Below are 14,328 nucleotides of genomic sequence, written 5' to 3'. Positions count from 1 at the left end.
ATACTGATAATTATCAAAAAAAATTTATACAAGGAAGTGAGTTTAGTTATGATATCAGTTTGCTTCCCTCTCTCCTTCAACCCTTGTACTCCAGGCAAAATCACATACAAATGGCATATTAGATCACTACATGGCTACTTTTTCATAGATGTCATTACCTCACCCATACTTCTCTATGTAAAGCCCGCCAAAATAAAGTGTTCTGCGGTCTATTTGATTATTAGTCTATGCCAGTATATTAATAACTGAAAAAAAATAATGTCAAAAATAATGTTACCAATTATCGCTGAAATTTACTTTTCGGTGTACACTACAAAATATGCAAAATTTATTTTATTTATTTTTTTTAATTATTAACTATGATTTTTCACGGAACACTTTTTCACATCTCACGGACACAGTTTGGGAAACACTGCACTACTGAATATAGCTGATTTTGGCTGTGTCCATTGCCATGCGGGCCCTCTCAAAGTATGGGCCCTAGGCACATTCCTAGTTTGCCTAGGCCTAAGCTAGACCCTGGGCATGTTGTAAAAATTTGCAGATGATGTAAGGATTGGGAGAATCAATAATGAGCAGTGCCAAGCAACACACACCTTCAGGACTTAAACAGGCTTCAAGAATGGCCAGAAAAGTGGCAGCTATGCTTTAATGCACCAAAATGCAAGTTTTTACACTTGAGGAATAGCAACCCCGAAACAACCATACACTTAGTGTGGTTTAATTAAAAACTGTAGAGGAAGAGAGGAATCTGGGTGTTAAGAGACAGACAGATAAAGTTTTTTGGCCAGTGTAAACAGGTAGCCAGGAAAGCCCATGGTGTCCTATCAATGATTTATTGAACTTTATCCTGTAGAGATAGGGAAATCATAGGGTCCAAAAACAGGCAACTCACATGGTGATTGGCAAATGGGTGACCATACAAGGAAAGACTTTGATTATGAGGGCTACATGGCTTGGCAACCAGGCACCTTAGAGGGGACATGCTTGAGATTTGACCTTTTTTTTTTTTTTGGCCAGTGCAACAAAAGCTTGTGGCTTTCTTCACTATATGGCTATACATATACCAATACTAACTAGGCATTTGCGTGAAGATTCGAATAAGGTGCTTAATGCTACCAAAGGGATGAGCAAACTTAATGATGATGCATATTTTCTCTTTTTAGGATGATGCAAACAAAGGAATATAGATTCAGACTGAAAAAATTGTAGGCTGAAAGTAAGAAAACCACTGGAACAAGTTGCTATTTGGCTTTTTACAGGCAAAGTAGGTTTCAAGAGGAATTACATAATATTTTGATAAATTACCTGTCCAGAATATTATTCTGGACAGGTAATTGAACTTGCTCAAACCATTCAAGGCCTTATAAACCTCGATCAGATCATCTTGCAGGTGCCTAGTCTCCTAATGCTGCAACTTGCAGAACTTAAGTCTTTCTTCGTAAGCGCACCCCCTTTGTTTTGTTCCTCTCACCAATCTTGTTGCCCTTCTCTGTACTTGTTCTAGCAACTCTACATCCTTCTTAAAATGAGGCCTCCAGACCTGTATACAGTACTCAATTGTGGCCTGACCATTGCCTTATACAAAGGGATAATCATCTCCTTGTTTCTGCTGGCAAAATTCCGATATATCATTGACTAAACTCCATGACCTGCTCTGGCAGCCCGTCTGCACTGACCAGAGAACTTCATATCTGACTACACAATTACCCCCAAGTCTTTTTCATTCTCCACCTCTCTGAGTGTAATACCACACAGTTGCTACATTTCTCTTGGGTTACTGCTACCCATATGGAGTACTTTGCATTTGTCAATGTTAAACTTCAGTTGCCACTTCTCAGCCCATCTGCATAACTTTTCTAAATCCTGTTGCAATAGCATACTGTCTTTACTGTCATTAACAACCCTGTCAACCTTTGTATCATCTGCAAACTTGGACATTAAGCCTGATATACCTTCATCGATAAATACACAAAACAACAATGGGCCCAGCACCGAATCCTGGGGGGGGGACTCCACTAATAACATTAGTCCATGTATGGCAGTGTCCATTTATTACCACTCGCTGACATCTCCCACTTAACCATCCCTTTATACATTGCAGTAACTTGCCCTTAATGCCATACCACTCCAATTTGTACAGCAGTCTTCCATGTGCAACAGTATCAAAAGCTATCCTGAAAACCAAGTATGTGATATCAAAATTATTTTTTGCATCCAGTTCCTTTGTGACCACATCATAGTATCCAACCAAACTGGTCAGACAAGACCAGTTTGTCTTCCCCTTAACAAACCATGCTAAATTCTGAGCTATTACTGCTGTCTTGTCTAGGTGATCCTGTATCACCTCTTTAACCAGTGACTCCATTATTTTCCCCGGAACAGAAATTAAACTAACAGGTCTATACAGCAATATCCCGTTTAGCACGGCTTCAAACAGCACGGGTTTCACTATAACACGGTTTTCAAGTAAGTTTAAGTCAAAAATTTACTATACATATTAAAACTCATTCAATAGCCTAGACAGGTACTATACATATATGCTGCGTTGTCATACCCTAGGTACAGTATGTATATGCTGCAGTGCCAACTCTGTTGTCTACCATGCACATGTGACAATAGCTCCTTTCAGGCAGTCAGATGCAACGTGCAACATTGTTCAGTATTTTTAATTCCATCCTGACGAGACGACATGATAGTTTTTCAAACTTTTCATTTCAAAATTTGTTTTTTACCCCTTTAAATATGATCGAAAATATATCTACATCTTGGCTAGAAATCACTGCCAACAACATGCGTTCTGTTTGGCAGAATGTTTTGCCCTATTTGGTAAATGATTTCACTGGTTTTGAATCGAGACTTCAGATAACTGCCAAAGACATTATGTAGGTTGGAAAAGACTTGGAATTGGAAACTTTGGACACTGCCAATGTTTTGCATTGACTGCATTGACTCACATGCGACTTAGATGATGCAACTCTCCTTGAAATTGATGAGCAAACTGCATATGCAGAAGAGGAAAACAATTCTGAAGTGGATAATACAAAAGTGCCACCAAAATAATTTTCAACAGAAGAACCGAAGAAAGTTTTTTGGGTGGTTAACATGGCCTGTGAGGCAATTACGAATGGAGATCCGAATGTTGAATGTAGCATCAAGATACGGCAAATTTTACAAGATGGGATTCAATGCTACAAAGACTTGTATGCCGAGAAAAATAAGAGATGGTTTCACCAGACTTCATTATTGAAATACCTAAATAAACAACTGCTTTTTTAAAGCTTTTTTCTCATGATGTTACCTTTTCATTAATAAAATTTTTGCAATATTTTTTTTAAATTTCAAATCCTTTTAATTGGCTATCAAGTGTAAATTGTTTATAGATTTATTATAATTTGTTTATAGACTTTTTCTTTGGTATGCATTCAATTAAAACCCATTATAATTATATCTCAATCAGCACGGTTTCACATAATACAGAATAGTTTCAGTACCAATTATCAGTGCTATGCGAGGTATTGCTGTAATTATTTGTGTCACCCTTTGAACTCCATTTGTGAATTGGGGATACATACACTTGCACATCTCCAGTCCCGATGGACTAGAGATGACTCTAAGGATGCTCACATAATTAAGGCTAAGAGTTTGCTTATTTCCCTTGCTGCCTCCTTCATTATAACTGGATAGATTCCATCTGCCCCAGGTGCCTTTTTTATGTTTAACTTCAACAATTTCTCCTCCACATTGCTCTCAGTTATTACAAAATCACTTAGCTCCCTGTTAGAGTTTGATAAACTTCTGGCATTCCCCTTCTTGAATAACTCCTCATGTGTGAATGTAGATGCAAAATACTCATTCAGTTATATTAGCTACTTGAGCAGGATCATCGATAGTCAAACCATCTATGTTAAGTGGACCAATCTGATTCATCCCCTTCCTTCTAGAGTTTACATGAGTAAAGAACTCTTAGCTGTTTTTCTTTACGTCCTTTGCCAAAGATTTCTCATAATCTGCCTTTGCCTGCCTAACCTCCTTTGTGACTTGATTTCAGACTAGCTTATATCTGCCGTAGGCATCTGTCACCTGATAATTTATAGGCATCCCATGCATTTTTCTTCTCTGCCACGAGCTCATTAATTCAACCGGCATCCATTTAGGCCTGAACCTTGAACAGTATTTTTAGTTGGTATGAAAAACCTACCAAAAGCCTACCTTTTTCTTTTATTATATTAAGGCAGTGAACTCTGAGAATACAAATTCTCAGAATTCACCACACTGATGCTGTGCAACTAAATCAGTGTGGTGGTTTAGTTGCACAGCATCAGTGTGCAACTAAATCACCACTCCTTTGCCAATCAATGAATTCTTATTAACATAAGAATTCAACTTTACTTTTGAACACCCCTTGTATAAATAAATACATAAATACGTTTACTGATTTAATTACACTTGCTCAAACATTTTAATGACAATTTAAAAGATAAAGCATGCAAGAGATACCAAAACGAGTAAATAAAACTGAAATTATCACTTACGCAAGAGGAAAAAGAATCCTGCTTGGAAATTTCCATGATTACGAGTTACTAATGTAAGGACAGTAACAATGCCATGAAATACTATTAAGCCTATTAACCATGGTTCGGTCCAATCAATCTACAATAAGAACAAATTGTTCTAATTACAATTAAAATCTTATGTTCTAATAAAAAATAAAAAAAGAATATATTTAAATAAGAAATAAGGATATTAAATAAATTAAATAGTCATTTTATACTTTGATCATATGTACTAAGGCAAAAGTGTAATAAATCTGGCATATAAGTCTTTTTCTCATACAAAAAACATTTACACAATAAATTTAACTCTCCCACTGGCAAAACTGTTTGTAGAAATACACACATCTTGATGTTTGTCTGTAAGCTATAATTGAAAGCAATACAATAACAACCCCCAGAAACAGATTGATGCATTTTATAGTTAAAATATAAGTTTTTTTTAAAACATCAAGCTGGAATTCCCAAATGCAAAAATCATTGTTGCTGCCGACGTAAACTGCAGGTCGCCAGCGCATTTCAGTGAAACACAAGATAGATGAGGCACAAACAATGGACAAAGACTGGAAGAATATCTCTCAAACATTTGTTTCTCAATTCTCAAATAACCTACCAACCTTCTCTAGTACAATGCAGGAAGCCACAATTGATATCACCCTGGCCACAAGATCCGTTGCCCAACACCTTTCATCCTAGACGGTTAGAGAAAGCTGGACCACCGTGTAATAACTTTCCAATTGAATTGATCAGTAAGCCAACAACCAATTATAAACCAAACTCTCCATAGATTTGCAATTGACAAGGCAAACTGGCAGCAATTTAAGGATTCACTGATCATGGCCACCTGCTCTCTCAGCACAGTTGGACTGGACCCGGACCAGCACCAAAAGACAATTGTAAGCCTAGTCACTGAAACCTCAAATAACTCTATTAAAAGGAAGAAACCTTCTCTTGGAGCCGTACCTTGGTGGTGCCCAGAGCTCCAACAACTGCGACAGGAGGTTTACACCCAACGGAAAAATTTTCAATGCGCAAGACAGACATGGCCGGAAGCAGAAGTACAGTATCTCAAGCAGCAGTACCGAACGTCAAGAAATGAATACACAGCCCTGATTAAACAAAGGAAGAAGCGCTCCTGGGAGCACCTAGTCTCTAAAGTTGGAAATTCTGCTCCATGGGGAGTGGTCTACAGAGTGATCACAAACGAACTCCCCAGGGGAGAAGTCATCCCAGCCACCAAGACGCCACAAGGCACATATACAAAGACATGGTCCGAACTTCATATATACGGTGTGTTAATATTTCAGGCACCCTTGATTTTTTTAATTTAATTGAAATTTTTCTTTTTCTTTTATTAATACAAGTGGAAAGTAAATAATTAATTATCCAATTACCAATTAATTGCTAATTGATTAACTAACAATGTATAAAAGTAATTGTTCTCATTCACTGCCAAATAGCCCACAATCTAATATTCACTCAATGTTCAATGTTTTATAATACTTCTAGGTGGTAGATGACTCTCATCAACCGGTGAAATACCACCACTTTGCTTATTGGAGGCTTGAAGTGGTGGAACCCATGTTTAGTCTCTAGAGCTAAGTTCCGGTCAACACTTCCCTATCTCTTCCATCATGCAGTATGATTGATGCCTTTTGTGGTTATGATGAATGTCGTGGCGAGATCCAATATTCCTTACATTTCGAGGGTACAGCTCTAAAACGGTGTTCGCAGGCCGGCCGCTAGATAGTATACCGGACCGAACCTATTGGTAACTCTCTAGGAGGCTTCCAGATCAGCTAGTGTATAATCTTGCTACCTCTACTCTGCCAGATAGTGACTGGAGGGAGTCCGAGTAGTGTGTATGCGGGGAGCAGTGCCGAGGCCACGTTATGTCAAGGATCTGGGTATATTCTTACCACGTGTACGCCATATCCAAAAATTTCATTACTTCATACAGCATGTCCCACCCACTTTTTCTTACTATTGAATACACCATGAATTGTCAAACTAATAGAGCAAGCTTATCTGCGAAAAGATCTAAACCTCCCAAGCACTTCCTAATTCATTTCACAAATATACGTGGTCTCAATTCTAATCTCAACGATGTCCATTTCCACTTGCAGTCTGCCAAACCCCATCTACTTTTTCTGAGAGAATCTCAGTTATCGGTTGATTCAACTACTGCTCATCTCAGATGCCCAAATTATTCGCTGTATGATTCCTTTCGCCTTGAAGGTGGTACTTGTGCATATGTCCGTTCTGATATTCTCTGTCAGAGACTTGGCAATTTGGAATCTCCTCTCTTTGATCTTCTCTGGCTTAAAATCTCTCTACCTCATTGTGTCAAATTCATCTGTTGTCTCTACCGTTTTCCCAACTCCACTAATCACTTGGAGCTCTTTGACTTCCTCTCTTTGACACTTGATTTTCTCCAGTCCAACTTTCCTAACAGTGAGGTAATTTTCCTTGGTGATTTTAATGTTCACAACTCCAGCTGGCTTCCGTTTTCTAGTCACACCGACCCAGCAGGTCGAGATGCTGAGGCTTTTGCAATTACTAATGACCTAGCACAGATTGTTCATTTACCTACAAGAATACTGGGAATCCTAATCATACAGCTTGATACGCTTGATCTTTTTCTCACAAACAACCCTTCTAAGTACACGGTCGAAGGGAGAGGTCCTTTAGGCACTTCAGATCACAACTTGGTGATTGTCTCTTCTCCAATGGAACCTTTATCTCATGGCTATTCCCAACCTCGTGTTGTTTGGCATTACAAAAATGCAAAATGGGATGACCTGCGAGACTTCTTTTCTTCTTTTCCTTGGTCGGATTACTGTCTCAAAACTTCTGATGTCAATGTTTGCTCAGATCGTGTCAGTGAAATTATTCTTGCAGGAATGGAATCCTTTATCCCACACTCCACTTTAAAATCTCGTCCCTTATCTAAACCTTGGTTTTCCAATAAATGTGCTAAGGCTGTTCAAGAGAAGAATGTTGCATATCGTAATTGGCTTGTTTCTAATTCTTCAGTTTCATTTTCTGCCTACACCAAAGCTCCAACAATTTTAAAGCAGTTATTAATCAGTCCAAACTAAAGTTTGAACAGGCTAAGAGTAGAAAACTTGCTTCTTGCCCTAATGGTAGCCGAGCATTCTGGTCTCTTGCCAAAGCTATTGGCCGCAACTTTTGCCCATCTCTGCTCCCACCTTTGTCCAAACCAGATGGTTCTGTTGTCACATCAGCCAAGGATAAAGCTGACCTGCTAGCATCCCATTTTTCTTCCAGCTCATGTATTTATGATCTTGGTAAAACACCTCCCACCATTCCCAACACGCTCCATTCAATGCCTCCTGTGGTCTTCCGTCAAAAGGATATCAGAAGGATTTTGATGAATCTTGATGCTAAGAAAGCTCCAGGTCCTGATGGTATTTCTCCACTTGTTCTCAAAACCTGTGCTTATTCCTTATTCTTATTCTGAACTTATTCCTATTCTTTGCTGCCTCCTTTCCCTTTCTTATTCCAAAGGTGTTTTTCCTTCTGCTTGGAAATTTGCTCATATCCAGCCAGTTCCTAAAAAGGGTGACAAATCCCTCCCATCCAATTATCGTCCCATTGCAATTACTTCTACTCTCTCTAAAGTAATAAAGAAATCAATTAACCGCCAACTATTAAACTACCTAGAAACCTTCTGTCTGATCAACGATCGCCAGTATGGATTCCGTCAGTGTCGATCCACTGGTGATATTCTGGCTTATGTTACGCATTTATGGACTAATTCAATGGAAAGGTTCGGTGAAACACAAGTAGTTGCTCTTGACATCTCAAAGGCTTTTGATCGTGTTTGGCATAAAGGTCTTCTAAACAAGCTTCCATCTTATGGTTTGCCAACTGTTTTTAGTAATTGGTTATCCAGTTTTCTCTCTGATCGCTCACTGAGGGTGATGGTAGATGGCTCTCTGTCTTCTAACTTCTCCACTAATGCCGGTGTCCCCCAAGGTTCAGTTCTTTCCCCCACTCTATTCCTTTTGTATATCAATGACCTTCTTCCATTGACTGGAAATCCTATCCATAGTTTTGCCGATGATAGCACATTGCATTCAACTTTCCATTTTGAGAAACCTTGTCCTGCTCAATCAGCTTCAACTTTTCGAAAATCTGCTACCAATTCCTTAAATGCCGATCTTCAGGTAATTCTCCAGTGGGGCAAAGACAACTTAGTTGATTTCAACCCTTCTAAAACTCAGTCTTGTCTTATATCCCGCAAAAAGGATTCTTCTGCTCCTATGCTTATCTTTAGTGACACTCCGATTTCTAGGCAAAATGATATATCTCTTTTGGGGATTACTCTGACTTCTAATCTCTCTTGGCACAAGCACATTACAAATATTGCTTCCTCTGCATCTAAAAAACTTGGTTTTCTCTTTCGCTCTCGACGTTACTTTTCTTCCAAACAGCTGCTCACTCTGTATAAATCGCAAATCCGCCCTGCTATGGAATATTGTTCCCACATCTGGTGGTTCCCCAAAACCTCTCTCAGGCTTCTTGATTCCATTCAAAAGAGGGCAGTTAGGTTAATTAATAATTCATCTCTAACAGAGTCTCTCCACTCGCTCTCTCATAGACGTACTGTTTCTGCTGCATGCCTCTTCTACAGATACTTCCATGGGCACTGTTCTTCTGAACTGGCTTCTATAATTCCCGCCCTCTCTTTCAAAACAGTCCAAACTCGTGCCGCCACCAGCCAACATCCATTTACTGTCCAACTTCAAACCCACAGAACCAACTTTTCATCTTCCTCATTTATTCATTCAACTGCCGTTTTCTGGAACAACCTTCCTTCATACGTATTTCCTGAAAATTACAATCTACAGCAGTTCAAGTCCAATGTTCTTTTTTTTTTTTTAAGTTCAAGTTCAGGGAAACGGGGAACATACTTTGTAAAAAGGATAGGTGGAATAGGACCAGGGTATGTCTGCCAGGGGCAAAGGTTGATGACGTTGTAGAGCGGATATCATCTTTTAAGGGCACAAAAGGTGATATAGTTGTACACGTTGGCACTAATGATATTAAGAGTAGGAGACCGGAGGAATTACTTAGCAAGTACAGGTCACTGTTGAAAAAAAGCCATGAATTAGGGTTGAACTTGAAAGTGTCTGCAATTCTGCCCAGACACGATAGGAGGGAGTATATGATGAGAGCCTTGTCGATCAATCCGGCCCTGGAGGGATTGTGCAAGGCTCAAGGGGTAGAATTTTTTTCAGCCTGGACTGTACTTGTTAACAGGAGAGATTGCTTCTACAGGGATGGGATACACTTAAATAGAAAGGGTGCAAGAATTTTTGCTGATGCTGTCGAGGCAGTGTTAGGTGGGTCGGAAAACTGCTAGTTGGGGGGGATACAAGGACTAATAGATTAACAGTAGCCAGTGGCAGAGGTGGAAGTGATTCTTGCACTGCTTCTATTCAAATGAGCAGAAGTCTGAAAAACAAGATGCAGGATATTTCAGAGACTACTGGTAGTCATTGCGGTACAAGTAAACACATGGGTTGTGTTAGAGTAGCTAAGAATAGAAACAGGTGCATGTATACCTGCGTGTACACCAATGCTAGGAGTTTGGTAAATAAATTTGATGAATTTGAGGTATTGCTCAAAACATCAAAGGCAAATATTGTTGGGATATCAGAGACGTGGTGTCACACAGATATAAGTAATGCGGAACTGGAATTTGGGAAATACAATGTGTATAGAAAGGACAGACAGGACAGGAGGGGAGGAGGGGTTATGCTATTAATTAAGAAACACATAAAGTCCAAGGAAGTGAAGCCAGTCGACATCGATGGACAGGGCAGTGTCGAGTCAGTTTGGTGTGACATAAGCATAGGGAAATCAAAATTGAGAGTAGGAGTGTGCTATAGGCCTAATGACTCTGATGAGTATAATAAGATATTGTACAGGGAAATAGAGTGGGCCAGTAAATCAGAGAGTCTTATAATGGGGGACTTTAATTTCCCAGATATTGACTGGAATTTGTGGGTTGGTCACTCGCACACTAGCAAGGCTTTTGTGGATTTATTGGATGATTGTTTTCTACATCAGCATGTTCGTGAGGCAACAAGAGGGAGCAATACTCTTGATCTGATTATCAGTAGTGATTCTTCATGCATTAAGAACCTGCAGATAAATGAACCACTAGGTGGCAGTGATCACAGTGTGTTGAAGTGGGATTTACTCAAGGAGGTAACTACCATCAGAGGTAAAGGGAAGGGTTTTTGTTTTCGTAAAGGCGACTATGATGGTCTGAGACAGTATTTAAATTCTATACAGTGGGACCAACTGATGATGTTACCAACAGCAAACTCAAAATGGGAAGCATTCAAGGAACTAATCTTGGAGGCTACCAGGCTTCACACACCAACTAAGAAATATTGTTCAAGGTTTAGGCCTAAATGGTTGCCAAATGAACTAATGAGACATGTGGCAGAGAAGAAAAATGCATGGGATACATACAAATTAATGGGTGACATGGAAGCCTATGATAGATATAAGTTGGTCTGTAACCAAGTCACAAAGGAGATTAGGCAGGCAAAGGCAGACTATGAGAAATCCTTGGCAAAGGATGCAAAGAAAAACAGAAAAGAGTTCTTTACATACTTGAACTCGAAAAGGAAAAGGATGAATCAGATTGGTCCACTGGATATTGATGGTTCAACAGTTGAGGATCCTGCTCAGGTGGCTAACAATCTAAACGAGTATTTTGCATCTACATTCACGCATGAGGAGTTATTCAGGAAGGAGAATGATGTAGGTAAAGTAAACATTGGCAGTGAGCTGGATGATTTTGTAATAACTGAGAGGAAAGTGGAGGAGAGATTGTTGAGGATAAACATGGATGGGATCTATCCAGTTATATTAAAGGAGGCAGCAAAGGAAGTATGCAAACCCCTAGCCATAATTATGAGAGCTTCTTTGGACTCAGGGGAGGTACCCATAGACTGGAGATGTGCAAATGTAACCCCAATTCACAAAGGAGGATCAAAGGCTGACACAAGTAATTATAGACCTGTTAGTTTAACTTCTGTTCCAGGTAAATTAATGGAGGCACTGGTTAAAGAAGCACTGCAGGATCATCTAGACAAGAATTCAGTTATAGCTCAGACGCAGCATGGTTTTGTTAAGGGCAGGTCTTGCCTGACCAATTTGATTGGATACTATGATGTAGTCACAAAAGAACTGGATGCAGGGAATAACTTTGATATTATATATTTGGATCTTAGAAAGGCTTTTGATACTGTTGCACATGGAAGACTGCTGCACAAATTGGAGCAGCGTGGCATTGGAGGCTAATTGCTGCTATGGATAAGGGGATGGTTGAGTGGCAGAAGACAGAGAGTGGTAATCAATGGACACTGCTCAACGTGGACTAATGTTATTAGTGGAGTTCCTCAAGGTTCAGTGTTGGGTCCGTTGTTGTTTTCGGTGTTTATGAATGATATTGATGATGGGATATCAAGTTTAATGTCCAAGTTTGCAGATGATACAAAGGTTGGCAGGGTCGTTAAGGACAATACTGACGCTATGCTGCTGCAACAGGATCTGGAAAGGTTGAACAGATGGGCTGAGAGGTGGCAAATGAGGTTTAACATCGACAAATGTAAAGTGCTGCATATGGGAAACAGTAACCCCAGAGCAATGTATCAACTCTGCGGTACTACACTGACAGTGGTGGAGAATGAAAAGGACCTGGGGGTAATTGTGCAGGCAGATATGAAGTTCTCTGAGCAGTGCAGAGAACTTCAAGACACCATGAGCAAAACTGCAAGAGTAGCTCATGGTGTCTTGTCAATGATATACAGGAATTTTTCTAGCAGGGATAAGGAGGTGATTATTCCCTTGTATAAGGCAATGGTAAGGCCCAATCTTGAGTACTGTATACAGGTCTGGAGGCCTCATTTCAAGAAGGATGTAGAGCTGCTGGAACGGGTACAGAGAAGGGCAACAAGATTAGTAAATGGAACAAAGGGTTGCTCTTACGAAGAAAGGCTTAAGTTTTGCAAATTACAGAGTCTGGAGACTAGGCACCGGCGAGGTGATCTGATAGAGGTGTATAAGGCTTTGAATGGTTTGAGCATGCTCAATGCCAATGGGATTCTTCATCTTTCTCAGAATAATCACCTCAGAGGGCATAAATTCAAATTGAGGAAGGACGGATGTCGGATAGATGTGCGGAAATTTGCCTTTGGCCAGCGGGTGGTTGGATGGTGGAACCGACTTCCATCACTTGTTGTTGAAGTTGATAGCCTAAACAAATTTAAAGCTCAACTGGACAGGTATTTCGAACGAACGGAGGGGTGAAATGGGAGTGGGTTTTTTTTTTTTTTTTGGCTGATGCTGAATAAGCTTGCTTTCTTGCATCATATGCCTCTGCTAATGCTAATGTCAACAAATATCTTCTTTCGTCTTCTCAACCTCCAACCCAAGAATGGTACTAAGTACTATAGGTTCTAATACCTCTCGTGTTTGGGGTTCACATAAAAAAAAAAAAAAAAAAACTTTGTAATCACAATAAGTATTCCATGCTCTGTGATTTAATAAATGAAACAAATAGCAACTGTACTCTGGCTCAGAGTATGCTGAGCAGATGAACAGTTGCTATTTTCATATCTACAAAGCATATATGTAGACCATATTTCTGTACTGATTAATATAATAAACAAATAGTAATAACTCACGATGTATATATTTATTCAAAGAGCAGTTTTTATACATGATCCAGGTACTTTTGTTTTTACACATCTACTGTATTGCTCATTCTTCCTCTAATCACACAGCAATAAACAATATCCAATGCTTCAGCTACAATACATGGTAATATATGGTATGTGAATACTGTGTATTGTAGATGAAGCAGTAAATACAACATGATATATGGATAGCCTATATGATATGAATGAAAAAAATTATTGCTGGATATCTATTTGTCTGATTTTAAATAAATCTGGGATGGATCAACAAATCTTTCTAAAAGAGCTAAATATAAAATTTTGTGAAAATCAATCCAGCACAAGTTAAGTTATTAGATGTAGATGGTATGTGGTGAAGACAAAACTAAATCAAAGTGATAACTTTTGTTAAATGAAAATAAAATAAACTGACTTTCATTATGACAATGTTCACAACAAAAGAAATTATTGAAAAATAAAAAAATCACAATTTAAACAACAGAATAGGCAATTTTTGCATCTTTCTAATATGGTCGTATATTGTAATAAGATAATCAGATTTGAAAGCAGATAATCTGGTCACTTAGCCACATTTCAATAATACAGTCCTTTCACATATATACTTCAATTCACCATCAGGCAAATGCATTTACCATATAACCCAGCATGTAAGTCAACTTTTGAAACATTAAAAAATCATCTAAAATTTTAAGATTCATTTATATGCTGAATGTAAATTTTCACTTAAATCAGAAAGATGTGCTTAGGGTTAGAAGACATGAATCAATACCAATATATATGTATATAATGGTATTGATTCATGTATATTTTAAAATATGTTACATATATATTTATATGTATATATAAATAAATATATATATATATATATATATATAAGGATGAAAGTATAATTCAGGGATCAGAAATGAGATTTGTGAGGAGAATAGCCAGAAAGACAAGATACGACAAAATCATGAACAATGTGATTAGGGAGAGAGAATTCAGGTTGAAAATCTCCAGAATAGGTTTAAAAGGTCCTGTTTGAAATG

The 14,328-nt window shown here is 38.7% G+C and overlaps 1 protein-coding gene across 1 annotated transcript in view; it reads right to left on the bottom strand.

The window, feature by feature from the left end:
• Tmem18 (transmembrane protein 18) overlaps positions 1 to 14,328 on the bottom strand; it is a 122,782-nt gene that overhangs the window by 100,409 nt on the left and 8,045 nt on the right. The window contains exon 2 of the mRNA XM_090373274.1: positions 4,536 to 4,653. Within this exon, the coding sequence (XP_090229400.1) occupies positions 4,536 to 4,653 (118 nt within the window). The remainder of the gene's footprint in view (positions 1 to 4,535; positions 4,654 to 14,328) is intronic.

Source organism: Mastigoproctus giganteus, chromosome 5 (genome assembly GCF_048544385.1).
Source record: "Mastigoproctus giganteus isolate SK-2022 chromosome 5, ASM4854438v1, whole genome shotgun sequence".
Lineage (NCBI taxonomy): Eukaryota > Metazoa > Arthropoda > Arachnida > Uropygi > Thelyphonidae > Mastigoproctus > Mastigoproctus giganteus.
Note: the sequence above shows the minus strand (reverse complement) of the source record. Positions and strands in the feature narration are given on the sequence as shown.